Genomic DNA, 24,867 nt, shown 5'->3' on the forward strand with positions numbered 1-24,867 from the left:
GAAAGTTACTGTTGAATTAGCTGCCACCCCCTGTTCTAGCAGTGCAGTACAGTACAAATCATAAACTTGCTGTGTAAAAAAATTCTCATCTCCCCTTAGCTTTTTACGAATTATCTTAAATTTGTGTCCTCTGATTACCAATCCTCGTGCCAGTGGAAAATTTCGCCCTATCTACCCTAGATCAAAACCACTTAATTTTTAAAACAACTCTATTAGGTTGCCCCTTAACCTTCTCTGCTCCAAGGAGAATGATACCAACTTTTCTAGTTTTTCCACATAACGGACGTCCCTCATCCCTGGTATAATTCTGGTAAATCACCTCTGCACCCTCTTCCAAGGCCTTGACTGGGCACCATATTCTTGCTGAGGCCGAACCAGTGATTTATAATAGTTTACCATAATACCTGTGCTTTTGTACTCTTATAACCTCTTATTCATAAAGCCAAGGATCCTATATGTGTCTTTGTTAAATCAGCCAGATCAACTTGTCCTACCACTTTCAAAGATTTATGTGCATGAACCTCCAGGTCTCTCTGTTCCTGCACCCACTTTAAAATTGCATCCTTTAATTTATATTGCCCGTCTTCATTTTTCCTTCCAAAATGCATCATTTCACACTTCTCTGCATTAAATTTCATCTGCCATCTGTTTGCCCATTTCATCTGCATTACTATCCTCCTCACTGCTTATTATTCAAGTTTTTCAATAGGCTAATGTATGCCCTGGTTTCTATTAAATCTACATATAAAATCAGAACACTGCATTTTTACATGTAAAATTAATTTTAAAAAGTATATTGCACCTGACCTTCACATTAAACAATTCATCAATTAGAGCAGCAGTGATGAACAATCAGCATGACCTAATGATCCTTATACATTGATCCATTTTTGAAAATACATTTACTAGGCTTGGTTCAAATCTGCAGAAGTGATTTCAGTTGCTGAGGTAACCAGTTAGTACCCAGATAGCACTGTAACTTAAATACCTCTCCCTTACTATTAGCACAGCAGGTGACAAACTATACAGTATGCACAATAGATGCCAGCTAACAAGTTCAAGGTTGCAACTCAATGTCAAGGTTTAACAATATACATGGTCAAACCACTCAATCTTATATCCCACATCTAGACATCTAATCATACCACCAATATTATTTTCTAGCATGTCAACCGATAACATCCAGGAGCAAGAAACTCAATCTGATTTCCCCTCCTTAGCCTAGGATAACCAAGATCTAGAATAGTACCCCAAAGTTGTCCCAAGTTAGATCAACAAATACATCACAGTGCAGGAACATTCTGGATTGACATGGTTTAGTACTGGAAGTGGCTTTATTCATTAAGCCACCAGGAAAGTTTGAAAGTTTTTTCAACAAAATATTTTTGTATCAATTTGGACAACTTCACAGAATAGTCATTCTGCAGCTCTCCATTAAAGTAGCACTTGTAAGAACTGTCCAAAACAAACAAAAAAAAATGCTAATACGTTGCATCAAACAAAACTATGGAAGGACTAAGTGTCTCACCACATGTACAGATGAATGATGATCTGCATGACCCAATTTTTTAAATAATAACCCATCAGTCTTGGATTAAGTGTGCTCCATTTGCATCTCAAAAACAAATTACTTTGAAATGTAATGAAAGATATTTGGTATATGAGCTACTATTGGAACATTTTATTTGAAATTCGTCATATTAACATCCAGCCAACATATAAACCAAAAAATATAAAAGTATGATTCACACAATACATATAATTAACACCAATTGAACACGTATAAGAATCAAAACTAACTATCTTTGAACTCAGGAGCTTCAACCTGCACACTAATTATTTTTCACATTTGTCAAGAAGGGGAATATTAAAATGACCCGTGGCTCCTATATCTTTCCCTTACAGCTACCCACTCAACTTGTCTCTCCTTCCTCTCTTTTCATCCACTTCATCCCATTCCTCTCCCTTATTCCTCCAAACACCACACAAACACAAGCAAAGTTAATACTAATTATACTGGATACTGACTTCCCAAGTGCAACACCACAAGAGATCAACTAGTATATAGCAAAATGGGCTTGATCCAACACTGCTAAAATATTAGACAAACTATATGAAACTGCACAACTACACTAGCTTAATTCCCAAATATTTACTGGACATATTACAAGTTACTAAAGAATGAATAAGAGAAACTGACCTCAAATACGATGCCAATGAATGTGAATCGTTAGAATACACAACCAGACCAAAAAACCCAGAGAAAATGTGAATTTCTAATTGGAGGAAAAAATGTAAGGATCCAACATATAGCGCTTACATGGCTATTACCAAACACCACACAAACGTATTGGTCATTTTTAAACTTTATAAAACCCTAAACATGGGAAATATTGGTATAATACACAGCTCATGAGACTGAACCAAAACCAAACTGGAATATGACAGTAGATGCAATAAACCAGTTTGTCTCCAAGTTGCTTAAAACTCCAATGATGGTGATAATCTAAAGACAGGGCTAGAATTTCCACTCCGTTTCCGGCGGAAAACTACCAGAGGAAAATTTCCACTCCATTTCACAAGGAGTTCCGCCGGCGTACACTGTCGAAAAAAAAACGCTACCACCCAAGTTTGGGCTCAGTGATGACCTGTAGGTAAAATCGTAAAAAACGCCCACAAAAAGCAGCCGGAGCTGGGCGGCAGGTAAGTAGCCCTGCTAAGAAAGGCAAGTTAAAGTGTTTTTTTATAATTCTTCTAAAATTCTTTTACTGTGATTAAGTTAAAAAGGGTCTTGAGAATTTTTTCTTATTTTTTATTTCTTGGAAAAAATACAGTTTTCCCCCCTCCCTAGGCCCAACTGCAGCCTCGGTCTAAATTTGAGTAATTACCGCCCATTGTGATTAAGAGCCACCCAATTTGCCCAGGATCGCGTTTAACCGCCGATAATCTACATGCAAGATCCATTTTCTCGCCGGACGGTATTTTTTTCCTTTTTTTGCACAATTTTTTGCCGGCGTTAATTTAAGAATCTTAGCGATCTTTTTGGGCGGCAATCTGGCGGCGGCGGTTTTTATGGAAATTCTAGCCGCAAATATCCTACCGATTAACGGACACAAAAAAAGCTATCATACAAGATTTCCTGGCCTAGCTAATCACAAATGAAAACAGTGAAATGTAACAAGTATGAAATACGTATCAAATTAGTCATAACTAATTCTGTAATTACTGGCAAATATTCATTATAAACTTCCAAAATAAACAATGCATTCAAAGCAAACACAAAAACACATCTAACATTCCTTTCTCCAGTTGAAGACTAAAAGTAACTATCCTTTGCTTTCTGTACGTTTCTTCAGAAATTTATGCATCCATTCCCCATAAAGCATTCTATAATATACTTTTTTAAAATCCATCTCAGTTCTGGGATAAACTGCCTTTACGATGAAAACAAAATTCCCCTTAAAGCATTCCCATTTTCCTTCCATATCTTCCCTTGAAATAGTTCTTCCCATTTTATCCCTTTAATATAGCATTTCATCCCTTTAAGTCTGCTTTCCTGAAATCCATTTTCCTAATTGTTATCAGTTCCGTCTTTGTTTCAATCTTAATTTAACTATGTTCACAAGACCCCAAATGTTCAAAATGGATTACTGCCTCATTAGAATCCAGTATCGTCTTCCCTCTTGTGAATTTCTTCACCTGCTGTTTAAGAGTTTTTGTGTAGGACTCAATAAATTCCCTTGCGCTGCAAGTCTGTCAGGAAATATTAAAATTCCCCATGATTATAACTGAAGCCTCATTACTGGTCTTATAATCTGCCACAGTAATACATACACCTTGTGTGGCAACAATCCTACCAGTAACATTTTCTCCAAATCCATCCAAAAAAGACTGCCCATTTCTTGTACCTTCCTTTCAGCAATGTAGAAACCTTCCCATATTTTATAAGTTGAGCCTCTCTTCCAGTCATCTTATGATACAGAAAATCACAATATAAAACAAATAGCTGGGTTGGATCAATTCTGCAGTGCTATTTCTGGGTTCAAACAACTTTATAAACTGCAGGGTTGATTTTGTCGCATGCTTACAGTTTATAACACACTGCTATTTTCATTGTACAAGTTTAAGCCAGTTGCGTACAACTGAGTGCAATTCTCATAACATTTTTCTTTAAAGCATCATTAAAACTGGTCACTGTCAAATCTATTTTAGCAAAGATGAGGGGTGGTAGGATATACGTTACTCTAACCAAAATCACTCATCTCTCAAAAGAATGGCCATCCCAATTCCCAACAATAGAAATGTAAAATGCTTAAAATACTTGAGTTTTGGGTATTGTGTTAATTTTTAAATATTCACTCTTGGAAAGTAAAAGGGTTTTTTTTGCACTTGCATGTTATTTTTTTTTTTAAAGCATCTAAAAGACTGTATGGTGACCAAACGTGTTTGAATTAAGCAAGGGAATATAACTTCGTCCACCCAGACCGGATGACAACCCTCAAATTCTCCCATTTCAATTGAGTATTGCAGCAGTCAACTTGCAACAAACTAGAGAACTCCTGTGTGCATGGATGTTATATTTCACAAAACAGTTCCTGAACGCACCCATAAGCCTTGCAAAATAGAAGCCATCAAGCTGTAGCAATTTTGTTGAAATTGTCTATTTTGTTGCACTAATGGTGGTGCATTTGAGTTAAATGTACCGATAAAAAAATCTGTAGGGATTCATGGACTATGGACCTTTCACATGCAAAATTAACCTAGCAATGGGTCAGCACAATGCTTACAATGTATATCTTTTTGGAACGAAGGAGGAAAATTTGGGTTACAGTACTATATTAAACAAACAGGAAAACCATCAATTCTTCAACCATGGTTGCTGGAGTATTCATGAGTGTCTGGATAATCTGCCACCCACTGATACTCTAAAACAACAGCTGCAAGGCTCCATTGTTCATTCAGCCATCTGAGTCGAATTCATGAGACAATTGGAAAAGTTAAAGAGTCTCCAGCTGCTATACCACCTCATCATAGGCAGTCCCTTGAAATCGAGGAAGACTTCCGCTCCTAAAGTGAGTTTTTTGGTGGCTGAACAATCCAATGAGAGCCACAGACTTTGTCATAGGTAAGGCAGATAGTCATCGAGGGAAGGGGTGGGTGGGATTGGTTTGCCGCATGCTCCTTCCGCTGCCTGCACTTGACCTCTTCACGCTCTCGGCATTGAGACTCGAAGTGCTCAACGCCCTCCCGGATGCACTTTCTCCACTTAGGGCAGTCTTTGGCCAGTGATTCCCAGATGTCAGTGGTGATGTCGCACTTTATCAGGGAGGCTTTGAGGGTGTCCTTGTAACGTTTCCGCTGCCCACCTTTGGCTCGTTTGCCGTGAAGGAGCTCCGCATAGAACACTTGCTTTGGGAGTCTCGTGTTTGGCATGCGAACTATGTGGCCTTCCCAGCGAAGCTGTGGTCAGTGCTTCAATACCGGGAATGTTAGCCTGGACGAAGACACTGATATTGGTGCGCCTGTCCTCTCAGGGGATTTGCAGGATCTTGCAGAGACATCATTGGTGATATATCTCCAGCGACTTGGTGTCTGCTATACATCATCCATGCCTCTGAACCATACAGGAAGGCGGGTATTACTACAGCCCTGTAGACCATGAGCTTGGTGGTAGATGTGAGGGCCTGGTCTTCGAACACCCTTTTCCTCAGGCGGCCGAAGCCTGCACTGGAGGCGGTGTTGAATCTCTGCACCAATGTCTGCTCTTGTTGATAAGAGGCCCCCGAGGGTATGGGAAATGGTCCACGCTGTCGAGGGCCACGCCGTGGATCTTGATGACTGGGGGGGGGGGGGGGGGGGGCAGTGCTGTGCAGCGAGGACAGGCTGGTGGAGGATCTTTGTCTTACGGATGTTTAGCATACGGCCTATGCTTTCATGTGCCTCAATCATCACCTATCATCCCAAAGAAACACACTTCTGGCAGTTACTCTACTTCATAATCTCAAATGAATCTCGGGTCGAAGTGGATGGGATATAGACAAGTAAAAGGAAGCATAATTCAGAAAACATTTAATCTATTCTTTTCCACAATTATATCCACGCAATGTGAAGTACCTGCATCAGTATAATCCTTCAGGAGGAGTCACCCGACGGTTTTCATTTACTGTGCCTCATCTGTGGAAGGTTACTCGAGCCAACTATTCTGCCAAATTCCACATCAAGGTAGTATAGACCGCACTTATACCATTATCCCGGATAGCTGTTTATATATCGGACAAATGGTGCTAACCATTTTTCATTACTATAGATGTCAATTCCAAAGACACCGCTTAAAACGTATTGACTGCGCTGACTATTTTGGGCAGTTTAAGCACCACATGATTACCCATTCTTAAGTTACTCACTGCTTGCAAGCAGGACTTTCGTTTTGAGCATTCCTCAATTAATTATCCCTTACTGAAAAAATTGCTTCAAGTTTAACAAGAGGAAATTACTTTAAAAAGCCTCTAGAATTCCTGCCACTACTCCAAGGCCTTCTTGCCGGCTTGCTGAGGACATGTGAAAAATGCTGTGCATGCAGCACATATTTTAATTATGTTACTGTCTGCTGTTTTTGTTTATTTTTTTGTTGCATGCTGTTAAATTTAATTTTGGTATTGGGGATGCAGTTCTGGCTTCACTTCAGCCGTTATACTGACCATTGCGCATAATGGGCAAATTGTGTTTGCGCGAATGTGCCCTCTACAAGCTGTGGGGACTATAACACTTAGAAAACTGGTTATTACTTTAGGTAGAATTTTGACTAACTACTGGCAGTGAAAAGTGGGTAGTGGTGTTCCACAAGGATCAGTGCTGGTAACCACTGTTCATATAATTTATATCACCGATGTAAACTTTGGAATCAAAAACAATTTCTAAATTTGTGGATTACATGAAAATGGGATGGGGAGGGGCTGGTAATCGTCAATACTGAGGAGGACTGCAACAAATCACAGGAGGACAGTTCAACACAGATAAATGAGAGGTATTATTTTGGCAAGAAGAATAGGGAGGTCACTTATTACTTGAAGGGTGCAAGTCTAGGTGGGGTAGAGGAACAAAGGGATCTCGGAATACAAATACACAGATGACTAAAAGGTGCAAGGCCATAAAAAAAAAGCTAACCAAGCGCTAGGGTTCATTTCTAGGAGGTACAGAATTGAAAAGTAGGGAAGTTATGCTAAACTTGTATTGAACCTTGGTTAGACCACAGTTAAGAGCACTGCGTACAGTTCTAGTCGCCATATTATAAAAAGGATACAGAGGCACTGGAGAGAGTACAGAGAAGATTTACAAGGATGATACCAGAAATGCAAGGGTACACATCAGGAAAGGATGAGCAGGCTGGGTCTCGCTTCTCAGTTAAAAAAAAAGGTCCAGGGGTGACCTAATAGAGGTCTTCAAAATTATGAAAGGTTTTGATAGAGTGGATATAGAGAGAATGTTTCCACTAGAGGCCATCAATACAAGATAGTCACCAAAAAATCCGATAGGGAATTCAGAAGAAACATTTTTACCCAAAGAGTGGTGAGAATGTGGAACCTGCTACCACAGGGAGTGGTTGAAGCGAATAGTATAGCATTTAAGGGGAGGCTAGACAAGCATATGAGGGAGAAGGGAATAGAGGGTTATGTGGATAGATTTAGATGAGGAAAGACGGGAAGAGGCTAGAGCGGAGCAAAACGCTGGCATGGACTGGTTGGGCTGAATGGCCTGTTTTTGTGCCGTATATCCCATGAATATATTATTATTCTAACCATCTGATCAATTTCAATTATGAAAATTGAGTTTGTTGGGCACTAGTATTCAAATGCTTCCATGGTTCTTCCAATGCTTACCGTCTAAAGTTAAATACGCTAACATAAGTTGATCTACGTGCATGCTGTCTTCTATACTGGAGGTATGGGTAATGATTAAATATGCACATTTCATTACAACATGAGCAGTAAAATTGAAAGTTAACAGAACCTACTAAAATAAAGATAATATTGGTGTCCAATTTACATTTAGCTGAAACTCTTCCAGAACAGACTATTCTATCCCCCGCCCCCCAAAAAAACAGGAATACTAAGAAAGCATGAAACAGGAAAGATCATTCAGCCATTGAGGTTCCAGCTTCCAAGGTTATGTACATTATGCAAGGTCATTGACTCTTGGATGTAAACGTTAATTTCCTTCAAAGTAGGAAACACCACAGCCAATCTGCACACAGCAAGGTCCCACAAACAGCAGTGAGATAATGATTAGATAATTTGTTTTAGTGATGACGGCGGAGGGATAAATATTGGCCAGGCACGGGGGAGAACTCCACTGCTCTTCTTCAAAATTGGATCATTAACGTTCACCCGAGGGGGCACCACTCCCTCAGTACTGGACTGGAGTGTAGCGTGGATTTTAGTGCTCGTGTCTCTGGAGTGGGGCTTGAATCGACAATCTTCCGACTCAGTGGCGAGTGCTACCACTGAACCAAGGCTGACAAAATTAAACATTCATTATCAAATCCAAGAAATGGCACAGTAAAAGGCATAATCAGAAACACTTTTTTGCAGCAACTGAATAAATCACATTTGGTTATTAGCTAGAATATTACTGCTGTTTTGGGGCTTGTATTCTGCAAGCGCATTAAGCTATAATTAATACCACTGGTTTATGGCAACTGAATAAGTCAAATTCAGTTCTTTGTGCATGGGATTTTGAAAGTGTTTTGTGGAATCATATTTCCTAATTCCATCTATTTTTCCTGTGAAAACTAGTAGCCTTGCAGATACCAAGTAGTGCTTGGACGACATTGGCAAACCAGTGTGTTCTGCAGGGCTATTTTCTAATAATTGAGACTTATTTTCATTTAAAAACAATGCTGCACGATATAATTACAGTGCATATTTTGTTCTACAAGAATGTTTGTTGCTGTCATATTTTGAATTGATGAGTTAAATATAGGCAAACACTTCAGGAGTAGTGACCATAATATGATATTTTAGGCCCAAATAGAACAGTAAAAAGTTAGTACAAATACAAGGGAACTAGATGGGAATGGAGCAGATTTTAAAAAGATGAGTGAACTAACTGGAATGAGGTAGAAAGAAATTGGCATACAGGGCCGTAGACCAACAATGGGTTATGTTTAAAGGGAGATCGCAAAGTTGCAGAATTAGTATATACCATTGCAAAGAGACTACTTTGAATTTTCAGAATGAAGTGAATAGTTAAGAAACAAAATTATTGAAGGGGGCATGTGGAGCCTAAAAGGTACAATAAAAAGGAGGCGCAATCTTATTTGTGGAATACAATCCTTTTTAATATCAGTAAAAAGAGAATTTTCAAATGTAAGGAGAGATTAGTGATAAGTGGAAATTGGTAGGAATACTCAAGTATTTTGTTTTAGTGCTTACAAAATTGAGGAGGAGGTATATCCTGAATTGTTTAAAAGCGAGTTGAGGAGATATTATAATAAATAAAAGGAAAATTAGAGAATTTAGTTAGTCTAAAGGAGGACAAAACGCTGGGACCCAACGGGATACGTGAGGGCCTTGAGGGGAATAGGAGAAAAATATCAGAGGTCCTGAAAATTATATTTTAGGGTTTCATTGAGTGGATGTATGCTAGAGACTGGGGACCATCAAATGTAAGACTCATTTCCAAACAAGGAGACAGAGCTAACTTCGGTTAATTACAGGCCAGTTGACTCCGAGGGACTGCCTATGATGATGAGTTTAACATCTGATAAAAAAAATCTTTAAAAAGGTGGAACTACTAAGTATCTAGATGAAAAAAATAATAAATAGAAGCAACAAAAAAGAGAGATTTCAGAAAGGAGGATCGTGTTGTGATGCAGATATAGTGGATGTGGTGTATAGGAACTTTCATAAAGCTTTCAGTAAAAGGTTACTGAAGATCAAGTGGGAAGCAGCAGCAAATTGCATTAAAAACTGGTTAGAAGGGAGAAAATAGAAGAAGAGATGAGGGGAATTTCTTATATTGGTTGGAAGTGGGTAGGGTAGTAGGATTCTGTTCCGGGCTCACTTCCATCCACTGTGTGCATCAATAATTTAGATAAAAGGGCTAGAGAGCATGGTGCCCAAATTTGCAGATGATTACAATATAAGACATAGTCAGTTCTGATGATCAATGGAAGCTGCAAATTGGCCAGGGAACCTTGAGGAAGAGTTCATAGAGTGTATCCAGAAGTTTCCTTGAACAGTACATGGCAGAACCAACCAGGGAGCAGGCTACCTTAGATCTGGTACTGTGTAATAAGACAGAATTAATAAACAATCTCCTAGTAAAGGATCCCCTAAGAATGAGTGACCATAGCATGGATGAATTTCAAATTCAGATGGCGGGTGAGTAAGTTGGATCTCAAACCAGTGTCCTAAGCTTAAATAAAAGGAGACTACAAAGGTATGAAGGCAGAGTTGGCTAAAGTGGACTGGGAAATAGGTTAAAGTGTGGGACGGTTGATGAGCAGTGGCAGACATTTGAGATATTTCATAATTCTCAACAAAAATATATTCCAATGAGAAGGAAAGACCAAGAGAAGGCATAACCATCTGTGGCTAACTAAGGAAATAAGGGATGGTATCAAATTGAAAACAAGGGCATACAAAGTGGCCAAGACTAGTGGGAGGCCAGAGGATTGGGAAACTTTTGAAAGCCAGCAAAGAACGACTAAGAGAGGGGGAAGATAGATTATGAAAGTAAACTAGCACAAAATATAAGATCGTAAGAGTTTCTACAGGTACATAAAAAGGAAAGGAGCCGCTAAAGTAAATGTTGGTCCCTTAATGGATGAGACTGGGGAATTAATAATGGGGAACAGGGAAATGGCAGAGACTCTGAACAAATATTTTGTATTGGTCTTCACTGTAGAAGACACTAAAAACAATCAAGGGGCTATAGGGAGGGAGGAACTTAATACAATCATTAAAGTAGTAGTACTCAGTAAAATAATGGAACTAAAGGTAGACAAGTCTCCTGGACCTGATGGCTTGCATCCTGGGGTCTTAAAAGAAGTGGCTGCAAAGATAGTGGATGTATTGGTTGTAATCTACCAAAATTCCCTGGATTCTGGGGAGGTCCCAGCGGATTGGAAAACCACAAATGTAACGCCCTTATTTAAAAAAAAGGAAGCATACAGAAAGCAGGAAACTACAGACCAATTAGCCTAACATCTGTCGTTGGGAAAATGCTGGAGTCCATCATTAAGGAAGCAGTAGCAAGAGATTTGGAAAAGCACGATTCAATCAAGCAGAGTCAGCGTGGTTTTATGAAAGGGAAATCATGTTTGACAAATTTGCTGGAGTTCTTTGAAGATGTAACGAGCAGGGTAGATAAGGGGGAAACCAGTGGATGTGGTGTATTTGGATTTCCAGAAGGCATTCGATAAGGTGCCACATAAAAGGATACTGCACAAGATAAAAGTTCACGGGGTTGGGGGTAAGTCGAGATAAATGAGTAATTTTCTGGTTGGTAAACAGTAACTAGTGGGTGCCGCAGGGATCGGTGCTGGGGCCTCAACTATTTACAATCTATATTAATGACTTAGTTGAAGGGACTGAGTGCATTGTAGCCAAGTTTGCAAAAATGGGTGGGGGAGCAAACTGCGAGGAGGATATCAAAAATCTGCAAAGGGATATAGATGGACTAAGTGAGTGGGCAAAAATTTGGCAGATGGAGTATAATGTGGGAAAACGTGAGGTTATCCACTTTGGCAGAAAAAATAGAAGCGCAAATTATAATTTAAATGGAGAAAAATTGGAAAGTGCTGCAGTACAGAGGGACCTTGGGGTTCTTGTGCATGAAACACAAAAGGTTAGTATGCAGGTACAGCTAGTAATCAGGAAGGCAAATGGAATGTTGGCCTTTATTGCAAAGGGGATGGAGTATAAAAGCAGAGAATTCCTGCTACAACTGTACAGGGTATTGGTGAGGCCACACCTGGAGTACTGCGTAGTTTTGGTCTCCGTATTTAAGGGAGGATATACTTGCATTCAGAGAAGATTCACTCGGTTGATTCCAGAGATTAAGGGGATGACTTATGAAGATAGGTTGAATAGGTTGGGCCTACTCACTGCAGTTTAGAAGAATGAGAGGTGATCTTATCAAAACATACAAGATAATGAGGGGACTCGACAAGGTGGATGCAGAGAGGATATTTCAACTCATAGGGGAAACTAAAACAATAGCCTCAGAAATAAGGGGCTGCCCATTTAAAACTGAGATGAGGAGGAATTTCTTCAGAGGGTTGTAAATTTGTGGAATTTTCTGCCCCAGAGAGCTGTGAAGGCTGGGTCATTGAATATATTTAAGGCGGAGCTAGACAGATTTTTGAGCCATAAAGAAATAAAGGGTTATGGGGAGCGGGCAGGGAAGTGGAGCTGAGTCCATGATCAGATCAGCCACGATCTTATTAAATGGTGGAGCAGGTTCGAGGGTCCAAATGGCCTACTCATATTTCTTATGTTCTAGTAGAAATAAACAGACTGTTTCCAGTGATTGATGGGTCTAGAACAAGGGACATAGATTTATTTATTTTTTTATCTTCAGAGGATTGAGAGATTGCGAAATGCAACACTGCATTCGAGTTAGTGATTGAAGCAGATACCATGTCAACATTTAATAGATTAGGTTGGTGGTTGAAGGAAAAAGGAATATGGGAATAGAAGGGTCCTATGGGATTAGGACTACTGTTGGTGTGGAGGATAAACATCAACACAAACCTGTTTCCATGTTGTAATTTATATACTATTCTAAGTCATCACATAGAAATCTTGGTGTAGTATATAAAAAAAATATATAATGCATATAAAAATGCTAATATCGACAAACTGAGCTCTCAATCGGCTAAATTCACACGACAGTCGAATTGGAAAATGTAGATTAGGACTCATGCAGGGTGGCTGCCTGCATACTAATACTTCAGGCAATGAACGTCAAAATGAATGTTCACCTATTCTGGTAAGATAACTATTCATTTGAGCTCAGCAGTTGTCGGGCTTGTCTGCTAAGATTTTGCTTCCTAGGGGTCAGAATAAATGATGGAAAAAAAAAGTGTGACCAGTGATGGTCAGGTTTTTAAACCACAGAAGCTGCCAGAGTAATCAGATGCAAAGGTTGCGAGGTTATAATTTAAGGGGGTATTTTGAAGTTATTTGTCTTCGTCAAGACAACACAAAGATGCAGGGAAGCACAGCATGTTCATTATTTGCATTTTTACGCAAAGAGAACTAGTACTGACTGAATTAAATGAGCCCGATCATGTGTTGCCTTGTATGTTCACTGGATGTCTGTGAAATAAAGCAGCATAAAGGCTCATATCTAGCCTCGCCTTACCAAGTGTTTTCTTTGAAAGGTTTAGAGAAGCACAAATGTACGAAACACAAGATTGCATGTCAAGGGAAACTCATTGTTTATACCCTCTTGATTATGCTATTGCACAAATAGATTATTACACAATTAGAGTCAACACCAGCACGCAAGGGGTTTACAATCCATTTACAGGAGCAACTGATGCCACTAAACCCAGGAAGATACCTACAGCAGACCTGAATTTGTAGCAGAAGTCAACACCACAAGGTTTAACTTGATTTAAGGGTCAAAAGCCCATAGTGCAAGCCATCACCATAAAATGAAAACAAAGGACAAGGTAAGAATGAGCAAAGGACTGTTAGGTGGCACCAGTGAAGTTTGCAGTGCAGAAGGTCATTCAGCCCATCGTGTCTAAGCATGGTCTTTACTAGTGCAATCTAAAATTAATTCCACTGCCTTGCGATCTCCCCATATCCCAGCATCTTCCTCTGTTCAAATATTTACCCACATTTTTCTCAAAAGATGCAATGGTCTCTGTCTCAAGTACACCCTGTGGCAAAACACACTCTTAACAACATGTTGCAAAAATAAATTTCTTCTAACATTTCTCCTCATTGCGACAATTTTAAATTGATGAATCCTCATTATTGGATCAGAGGAAACAATCTTTCCCCATTCACTTAGGAACATAGGAAGAGGAGTAGGCCATTCAGCCCCTCAAGCCTGTTTGAATGTTGAAAACCTCAAATCTTCTCTGCTTCAAATTTTGTTCAACTGATTTTGTAATTTAGGATCGAAGCTCTGCAGTCATGCCACATGCAATCGTGAATGGTGGTGGACAATTAAACAACTAACGGGAGGAGGAAGCTCCACGGATATCCCCATCCTCAATGATTGCGGAGCCCAGCACGCAAGTGCAAAGGACAAGGCTGCAGCATTTGCAACCATCTTCAGCCAGAAGTGCCAAGTGGATGATCCATATCAGCCTCCTCCCGAGGCCCCTACCATCACAGAAGCCAGTCTTCAGCCAATTCGATTCACAACACGTGATATCAAGAAGCGGCTGATTGCACTGGATACAGCAAAGGTTATGGGCCCTGACAATATCCCAGCTATCGTACTGAATACTTGTGCTCCAGAACCAGCCGCGCCTCTAGCCAAGCTCTTCCAGTACAACGACAACACTGGCATCTACCTGACAATGTGGAAAACTGCCCAGGTATATAGGCACAAAAAGCAGGACAAATCCAAACCGGCCAATTACTGCCCCATCAGTCTACTCTCCATCATCAGCGAAGTGATGGAAGGTGTCGTCAACAGTGCTATAGTGATGCTCAGTTTGGATTCCGCCAGGACCACTCAGCTCCAGACCTCATCAGCCTTGGTCCAAAACATGGACAAAACAGCTGAATTCCAGGTGAGGTGAGAGTGACTGACCTTGACATCAAGGCAGCATTTGACTGACTGTGGCATCAAGGAGTCTAGTAAAATTGAAGGCAACGAGAATCAGGGGGACAACTCTCCACTGACTGGAGTCCTACCTAGCACAAAGGAAAATGTTTATTGGAGGTCAATCACCCCAGCCCCAGGATGTCACTGTAGGAGTTCCTCAGGGCCAAGTGCGACCCATCCATCTTCAGCTGCTTCATCAATGACTTTCCCTCCATCATAAGGTCAGAAGTGAGGATGTTCGCTGATGACTGCACAGTGTTCAGTTCCATTTGCAACTCCTCAGAAAATGAAGCAGTACATGCCCGCATGCAGCAAGACCTGGAGGACATTCAGGCTTGGGCTGATGTGTGTCACAAGTGTTACTTGCCACTTAAGTGTCAGACAATGACTATCTCCAACAAGCTAGAGTCTAATCACCTCCCCGTGATATTCAACAGCATGACCATTGCTGAACCCCCCACCATCAACATCCTAAGGTCACCATTGACCCGAAACTTAACTGGATCAGCCACATAAATACTGTTCCAACAAGAGCAGGTCAGAGGCTGGGTATTCTGCGGCGAGTGTCTTACCTCATGACTCCCCAAACCATTCCACTATCTAAAAGGCACAAGTCAGGAGTGTGATGGAAGAGTCTCCAATTACCTGGATGAGTGCAACTCCAACACCACTCAAGAAGCTCAACACCATCCAGGACAAAGCTGTCCGCTCAATTGGCACCTCATCCACCACCTTCAACATTCACGCTCTCCACCACCTGCACACCGTGGCTGCAGTGTGTACCATCTATAAGAGGCACTGCAGCAACTTGCCACAGCTTCTTCACCAGCACCTCCCAAACCCGCGACCTCTACCACCTAGAAGGACAAGGGCAGCAGGTGCATGGGAGAACCATCACCTGCATGTTCCCCTCCAGGTTGCGCACCAAGCGAACTTGGAAGTCTATCGCCGTTCCTTCATCGTCGCTGGACCAAGCATCATAACGGCACCATGGGAGTACCTTCACCACAAGGACTGTAGCAGTTCAAAGGGGCTCACCACCACCTTCTCGAGGACAATTAGGAATGGGCAGCAAATAATGACCTTGCCAGCGATGCCAACATCCCGGAATGAATAAATAAAAAGGAGTCGACTCCTTCAATTCCACTATCCTTCCTAACATTTGAAAATGTGATCAATTTGCACTGAGTTTCAGAGACCAGGTCATTAATGTATATTAGAAACAGTTATGATCCCAAAATTAGCCCTACGGTGTCCCACTTAGTACCTCCCCACACTTGAATTAACTCTTGCAACAACTACCCCTTTAACAAATTTAGTAGTCATTTATTCTGGACCACATCATAAGGTTTTCCACAGTAGAGTTGGGTCATCAATTTCTTAAATGTTGAGGTTAGTCGGTCAAGCAAGATCTTCTGAATTCATGCTGACTGCTCGTTACTCGATTATTGTGGTGCAGATTACCCTCCAGTACTCTTGATAATCGATTCCATTATTTGACACAGAATTAAAGATAGATTAATGGGCCTGTAGCTAACCACATCTGTTTTGTCATTTTTGAATATGAGCAGGACATTAGAAGTTTCCAATCTTCTGGCACCCTGTCTCCCATTACTCCCTCAGAATTATAGTCAATGTCTCACAAATCTTCTTCTTAGTCTCCTTCAGCACTCTGGAATGAATACAATCTCTGGGATCAATACCAACTGTCCAGTTAGCTTTTGATTGAAAAAAAGTCTGAATATTCTCGCTCACATTCAAGACAATGATTTATTACCAACCCTTTCCCAAAGCCAAGTCAAGCCCAAATTCTAACATTTTCTCCTCATTCTGGAAATCTGGCCATTTTTGCCCCTCTTGAATGGGGCAACATTTTTTAATCATTGCAGTTTATTCCACAAAACCCAAGTGTGTTGAAGCTATACCGTAAAACAACTTGGGTTAGAAATATGGTTGGTTAGCATTACCCGTTGCTTCGGGGCACAAAACACCTCCCGCCCGAGTGCCGCGCTGTCAGTGCCTGCCATGAATTTCAGTGAAGGTTTAGCGGCGGCGCTGACAGTTTCTGCTGCGCTGGCTAGCACCACCTACTCAGTGACGTCACCGAGTGTGCAACGCCCCCATAGCGCCACGCTTGCAAAATTCAGTCTTTCGCCTGCCGTAACGGCTGGTGCTGAGACCTGCAGGGGAATATCGTCCGGCGTGCAAGGTAAGTGCTGAAATTTCACTTTTTAAACTTTTATTTATTTGTTGCAGTAGTGGGGAAGTGTGGGTGAGGCTTGTTGAATTTTACAACAGGATTTTTTTCATCTTTAGGCGCTAGGATGCCGGAATCCTAGCCCCAAAAATTGAGTAGGTGTCAGTTAGTGCCTGAAGAGGAGTGTGGACCACTTCTCTTAGCATTCCACTCTCCTCTTGGGGGTGATACAACTAAATATCCCACTTTGAGGCGGTAGACATCGCCCGGCGCTGATGGTAGCGTCACCGCCTCAAAACGAACAATACAGAATTTCTAGCCCCAAGGAGGGATGTTTGTGCTGCAAAATTCAATTCCCAATTCGGGTACCAGTGGCAGATGCAGCAGTCAGAAGCAGGATAAAGTTCCTTCTACTTTGCCCAAAAATATACCTCAATTCCAATCTTTAAACAATTCCTACTGCACGAGTGTAAAATAAATCCATCCCCTGTACCAGTTGCCTAAACGACTGCCAATCAGTGCTAAATTCAGGCTAGTTTGGGCCCACCAGGAACTGGACAGATCCGATATAGGACTTTTACAGCCAGCAGGCAAAACTTTCATTCCATCATTGTGAGCTGGATTTGAACCAGAGTGGTATCTAATCCACTAAAATTCTGGACTCCAGTTCCTTGTAAATAATGCAGCATTAATACTTATGCCACTTTCCCAGCCACTCTGCAACATTAGAGGATCATCCGAAAGACCTACATGGTGCATAACTCTTCACCCCCGCCCCATCCATCACAACTAGACAATATTGTGTCTTATTTTAATATTTGGCAATCACTTTTCACATAATACTGCAAAGCTTTCAATTATTATTTAAACTAACTAGCCTTTCTCCTGCTCATTCTACAAGGTTACATTCCCGAGTCATAGTTACTACCTTTGGCAACAATATAAAGCACTTTGCATTTACCAACAAACTAGATGTTCTTACAAGGATTCACTACATTTTAATTAAATGGCATTACACATTAACCGATAATCAAACAGTACACAGGAAAAGAGCAATCTGTTTCCCAATAAATGAAGCTTGCAACTATCATGTAAGCATTGAAATTATAATGGTGGATTTTATCAGGAGAAAAGTTATTTTCCTCCCACTGTTTCTGTGCAGGCTGTAAAGCCTACCAGAGAATGCCTGTGATAGTATTAATTGCTATTCGAATTTTCACGGTTCCTAAAAGTAGAGCTACTCTAGGAAAACAAACACATTTAATTTCCATTTATATTTTTGAAAATGAATCAAGTAGCCAAGAAATAAAGCACTGAAAGAGAACAAGAAGAATTTCTGCTTCAAGTTTATCCAATATTTTCACATACATAAACCTTGTTAATGTGCTGTCACATAAAGCATATGTCTTCCAAGCAGTGACAGTCAATTTATATATAGCTTTATTAGAATCTTTTGAAGTATACTAAAAATAAGATCTCATAGGCAGCTGTGTTTAAACCAGCCATTGGTTTCTCAACACAATGCAATATTATGTGCCTGAATTGAACTACAATCACATTTTTATTGGATAATTTACTGTTTGAATAATCACAGCACATACCACTATTCTGTGTTGAACCAGTGCCACTGCTTTTGCTGGAGACAGAGGTACTACATGGCTGGGTCCCAGGTTGTGCTGTTACGATACGATTTACACCCCGATACAGCTTTCGGGAGGAGAGTTCATCACCATCATTGTCCTGAAGGGTTGGTGACCGGGGTCTGAAATGCCGCCACCGACATGCCTTAATGTTTGCTAGAATCTGAGTGAGGTCTCTAGAGGGGCGATCCGAGGTATTTATTTGTGAGGTATTGGCAAATTCATTAAATGGAGAGTGGGGTGGGGAAGAGAGTATCTCAGGATCCAACTGATGTAGAACAATGTCATTTTCCGTGTGCGCTCGGTCCAACAAAATCCTACAATAGGAGGAAATTAAAGAATCAACAAACTTCAGGATTTACTAGTGAATCTGAATTCAATACATCATTCATTACTAGGATTCTATCGGAAGTGAGCATATATTTAACAAGCAACACTAACACTGCTTCATTTAAAACTAACACCGAAGATGTATAAGATCACTACCTTAAATTTAGGATTCTGTACAAAATTATTACTCATAGTCCAGTTTTCACTTTAATAATGTTGAATTCAGAAGTAACTTTGTCTTCCTTACTTCAATTGTTTAGATAAAATTAATTTGCAAGTGATATGTCCAATCAGGGAATCTGACAGCAAGGCATATAAAGTTACAAGATATAACAGCTACTGTTATAGTAACAATAGGACCTGTCCACTCTAGTAGAAAACACTGTATTAATGATGTTACAATGTTCTCTACTACACACAATGGTCAAATCACAACATTAACTGCTGCACGTGACAGTCCACTAATCTAAAAGTTAACACATCGTGATAATGCACAAGCAACAAAACTCCTTACAGTTATGACATTCTCCTACAACCAATAGAGCTCATTTATCGGTCTTACAATCGCAATGCATTATTATGTGGTAGTGGCAACACTGGTATTAGAGAAACACAATTGAATTTTTGGGTCTATAGCTCCAGGAAATCAAATCATTTTAGGCCCACTTAATTACAGTATATTTAAGATTTCGTTATAGCTTTGAGTGGCAATAAGCAGCAGCTTTCTGTAAAACACAAATTTAAAACCGGATTTCTGTAAGTAAGTTATTTGCAAAGAAAGCCAGCTTTTTAATTTTATGATGTGCTTAAAGTAGTGAACACTGTAACCTTTTATACAATCAGTTTAAAATAATCTTACTGACCTTCCACCTCGTCCAATACGCCTTCGTGCAAAACCAATACACCTCCTGGGTACAGTCAATGTAGTGAGGCAGTATCTGTAGCGAACATCTCCTAACCCTCCCTCTTCTGGACTACACCATGGCCAGTTGCCCGTTTGGTCCAAGCGAGGCTGCAAGAAAAAAGAAAAGATATTCACCCGAGTGAACAAAGATATCTGTAGTTTAGAAATACTTACTTTCAAGTAATGCAATATCTATTACTTCCTCCTTTCAACCAAACAATGTTTATCCAATTCCCCTCAACACTGCATTAACAGAAAATACAGAATCCTGTTTTAACCATTTATATTATATGAATCATTTATATGTCAAGTGCAGAGATATTAAAGATTCTAACTCACTATCCTATACCAGGAGTGTTGCTCTGTGAATACATTTTGAAATATAGTAACAGATCTTCCACAGTTAAGTCAGAGGGGATGGAAGGGAGGTCCTGTTTAAATAAACATAATTCAAGTTCAGGGCTTTTATTCAGAACTTCCTTCCAAAATGATAACTTGCATTTAACATAGTAAAATGTTTCACATCTCAATAATGGCATAATCCTCCCAAAACTTGAAAATAATCCCAGTTGACTTTCATTTTGTGATGAGGAAAAAGTGCAGCTAGTGTAACCACTTGGAATGCATTACAAAATATAATGACATGCTCACGAGTCATTGCATTCAACTATCTGCCCATCTCATCTGTGCTGTCTTACCGTATTTGTTGATTGTAGATGTGGGATAAAATTGACATATTTTTCAAAGTTACCTCAGTAAAAGCTGAATTCATACTTAACCCCTGATTTGATGTATTATACAAAAAAAAATTCACTACTCCTAAATTTTCATCATTCACCATCCATAAACAGCCCTGCAGGATGGGCGAGACTGAAAGAACAAATTCTAACCTATTCCGAGACTGACCAGTCTTGCTATTAAAAATAATGTGAGTTGTAGGAAAATTATGCACGTTGAGCACTTTGGCCTACAACTAGGTGATTCTTTTCATAGTACAGCACAGAAGGAAGTCATCCAGCCCACTCTCCTGCTCTTTCTCCATAGTCCTGCAAATTTAAAACGGGCTTCTTTATTCACTGTAAATGCAGTGTTAAAATTTCTATCTTTTGAAAAAGGAGAGCAATGGCTTTGACAATCCCTTTGCAGCTTTCTTAAATACACAACACGTTTATGGTAAATACTGCTAAAGGCATTCCAAAACACAGAAAATGTTATTGTACATTAAGACCTCAGCTTAATGGAGAACACAAGTTGTTAGCCTAAAATAAGCTAAACAATGTGAGTGATATGATTGGTTTGTTTCTTTAAAATAAGAAAATGGGTAGGTGTTGCGAACCGTTTCATCATTGACTTATAGTTATTTTGAATTTCGCAATGATTGGTATGCTCCTTACTCGTTCAAATGTAATTTATAGCCATTTTATGAATTGCAATTTCAGCTAATCAGGACAAGAATTTGAAGAAAGAGAGACTGTTGCGCTTTAGGCATCATGCCCAAGGGTGATGGACAAAACATGTACTAGATGCAACATTTATACATTCTTTTTATTGGCTTGAGCGGAAGATACTGTTTTCTGCAGAAAAGGAGTGGCTCACACAACAATCATTGCCCAAGTCGCTAGGAATCTTCACCAATTGTGTGAAAATGACAATTCAATATTAAAAAGGGGAATAAAAGTCAAGATTTACAGGGAGGCACATTTGAGGTCAAGTGCCAGCCTGGTTCAGTGGTAGCATCCCCATCCGAGTCAGGTTGCAGATTGAAACCTTATTGCAGAACTCAAACACAATCTAAGGTAATACGTCAATGCAGTACTGAGTGTGTGCTGCATTGTCAAAGGCACCAACCTTCAGATGATGAATTAAACTGAGGCTCCATCTGTTCAGGTGGATGCAAAAGGTCCTATGGCACAGGGGAATGCTCTCAAGTGTCCTGGCCAACATTTATTCCTCAACCAATATTAAAACAGATTAACTGGTCATTTACAAATTTGTTGTTTGTGGGACCTTGCTGCGTGCAAATTGGCTGCCACATTTTCATACGTAAGCATCACTACAGCTTAAAAAGTCATCATCATAGACAGTTCCTCGAACGAGGGTGACTTGCTTCCACGAGAGTTCACAGATGCTTCAATGAAGGACTCAATGTTCCAGTCCTGAACTCCAGTTGAGGGGGTGGAAGATGCCTGTGCGTGACTTTTAAAAAAAAAAAGTGTGGTGGCCGTTGCACATCAGCCACCACACGGGCTTGACAGAGCTAGGCCTTTATCCAGTGGCAAGGATTAACCAGGACCACTGGAGACCTGTTCTGCTGCACGGACCCAGCGTGCGCTTACATTGCAGCGTGGGCAGGCCCGTGCTGCCCTTGGGCCCTCGGCTCCTCCGGGCCCCGCAGCCTCATTCGCCGCACCACCGCCATGATGTTCCAGCGCCCGACGGAGACATTAATTTTGGGAGTTATATTTTAAGATAGGATTGAGTAAAACTTGGTGCATGCCTAATCAGATTTTGCTTAACAATCCAGCCTAGAATCAGTGGACTGGTACTACTTCTAATGTGCTCTCAAAAATAAAAATATTGTGCTATGGCACTGAAACAATTTACAGACTACGCAGACCACAAAAAGCTAATTGAAGAGTCGAAGGAAATTTACATTACATGCTGTAATTGTTGTCAATTAAGTCAATTAAACATAACCACAAATGAATAATTTGATGATGATTATGTCCTAAGCAAAACAAAGACAATATGAACAATACCTTTAAACAAAGATCTACCCTTGACAGCATCAATTTTTTGGCACTTACAGAATAGTACTGACATCCTGCTTTCCTTCGGAAAGCAAAAGAACCATCTGGATCATTCTCTTCCTCTGCTTCGGAGGATGCAGAAAGGACCTTCTGCAAAAGAAAGACAAAGTGTAAGGTTGCAATTTCTTTGCAAAGGATTTGTGCTCTCCCGAGTGTGGTCTACTTCTATCCTGCACATTTATACTGGCTTACTGTGGCCTTTTGCAGTCTGCCTCTGGTCAGCTCTCAGCCATCAAATGCCCCGTTTTCAGGTGCCTTCTATTATGCCCCACTAGTAGGCTTTGGATTAATAAGCCTGCGCTGTTCTTAGCCACCTCACAAGTCGACATCTATCTTCTCCTTAATAACGATCATATTGAAGTTGTGGAAGATTTACTGATATTTTCAGGAGCTTTTTTGTCTTTCCCTCTCTGGTATTATTCCATAATCTCACCCACCCCTTTTCATTTCCCTAATCTATCCCTCTTCTTGCTACCCCTATCCCAATTCCCACTGCCCCCAGCTTTACTATTGCCAGGCTTACCATACTGGAGTCATTGTAACTCTAGGTTCCAGACCCATTTTGACATTCTTTTCCCCGACTCACCCCCAGACCTCTAACTCTGCTCTTCCCTCTTACTATGCTGTAACTTCTATCTCGTCCCTCCCCACAGCCTTTTATCATGCCCTACTTTACACTCTCATCCCCAACTCTTAGCTTTACCTTCCTTCTCAGCCTCTGACCCCACTCTACCCGCCACCTCCCCAGACTAACCCTATTCTACACATTTCTAACTGTGCTCTACTTCCCTTCTTTTCCCCATAACTCTCGTCCACCTTGCCCCATGATTTGTGATCTACCTCATCTTCCACCCCACAATGACATTTTCCACCATTCCTCCCCACACCAGCAACTTTTGACCTCAAGCGCTGCAGTCATTCTGGTCTAATTATCCCTCACCTGCTTGATCTGAGGACTGAACTTAGTCTCGGATTCCTTGTGTGAATCATGGGAGATTAATTGATAATATATAAAAAAATCTTGTGTCTGTAAATCTGGATACAGGAATTGCGCAATGAAGATTGGCTATGCAAACTGGTCACTTTATATTAACCTTCTCATCTGCTGCACAATCATTGATGAAGGATATAATTATAGTGCAACACTTTTATATAAGACAGTTTCCTTTATAAACTTATAGACACAAGAATATGTAAAAATAAGAATGTATGACTTTAAAATGGGTATCAAATTACAGTTATACATTCTGTTTCAATTACATTACAGTAGTTTATTACTGAATTAGAGAATGAAATTGGCCTCTGACTAATTTCATTAACTAAGCATGATACAGACCTGTGAGAAGGGCTCTTCATCAGAGCTGGGAAAGTCATACTGGTTTATGTCCTTCGCATTAAAGACTGGCAGTGCAGCAGGGCTTGTCTGCTGAGGTGCAGCAGCAGTTGGTTGTAAGACTTTGTGTTTTTTCTTCTCATACTTCCTCTTGGGTCGTATAATCTCCACATTCTCTTGCTACAATACAATTAGCATAGAAGAAACAGTGATATACTATAATGCAACTGCATGATTGTATGATTGTTACAAATGGTATTTACTCATCAATATAAATACAGTAGCACTCGATCTTGTTTTGTTATTACTCTTCATATGCATATATAAATATTCTAAATGACTTTGCAAATAAAATCAGCAAATAATATGATTCTATTTAAAGAAATGCTGCATCTCCACTAAGTTAGTAAACAGCTAGAAAAGCAAACTGATTGAATGGCAAACTATTTTGTTAACTTAAATCTATTAATATTCAGTGCTAGATTTAGCCACATCACAACCACAAATTCTTACCACTGATTGGAACTAGATTCCAATGGAGATGATCTTAAGTGCATTCCTTGTCTTTTTAAAAAAATGTTATCTTGATACGTGCTACTAAACATTATATTTGTTTGGTTAGTAAGTGATCAAATTCTCACCTTATTAACTTTAAATTCTTTAAATTCCATAAACTCTTGATGTTTAAACTGATTGCTATTAGATATTGGAATGATGGGCACGGTGTAGGTAGGCTTCACATGCTGCCGCTGTGCCATGACCTCGGACAAAATCTCTCCACTGAAGTCACCCAGACTGTGCCTAAGATTTTAAAGGACATAATTTCAGTCAAATTACTGTTACAGATTGTAACA

At 40.2% G+C, this 24,867-nt stretch overlaps 1 protein-coding gene across 2 annotated transcripts in view; it reads right to left on the reverse strand.

Annotated features, from left to right (window-relative positions):
- LOC139264666 (enhancer of polycomb homolog 1-like) overlaps positions 1-24,867 on the reverse strand; it is a 162,938-nt gene that overhangs the window by 21,324 nt on the left and 116,747 nt on the right. For both annotated transcript variants that reach the window (XM_070881534.1, XM_070881535.1), the window contains exons 6-10: positions 24,655-24,814; positions 24,017-24,193; positions 22,678-22,770; positions 19,830-19,978; positions 18,598-18,953 (exon numbers count right to left, since the gene is read on the reverse strand). In XM_070881534.1, the coding sequence (XP_070737635.1) occupies positions 18,598-18,953; positions 19,830-19,978; positions 22,678-22,770; positions 24,017-24,193; positions 24,655-24,814 (935 nt within the window). The remainder of the gene's footprint in view (positions 1-18,597; positions 18,954-19,829; positions 19,979-22,677; positions 22,771-24,016; positions 24,194-24,654; positions 24,815-24,867) is intronic.

This window comes from Pristiophorus japonicus, chromosome 5, assembly GCF_044704955.1.
Source record: "Pristiophorus japonicus isolate sPriJap1 chromosome 5, sPriJap1.hap1, whole genome shotgun sequence".
In the NCBI taxonomy this organism is placed as follows: domain Eukaryota; kingdom Metazoa; phylum Chordata; class Chondrichthyes; family Pristiophoridae; genus Pristiophorus; species Pristiophorus japonicus.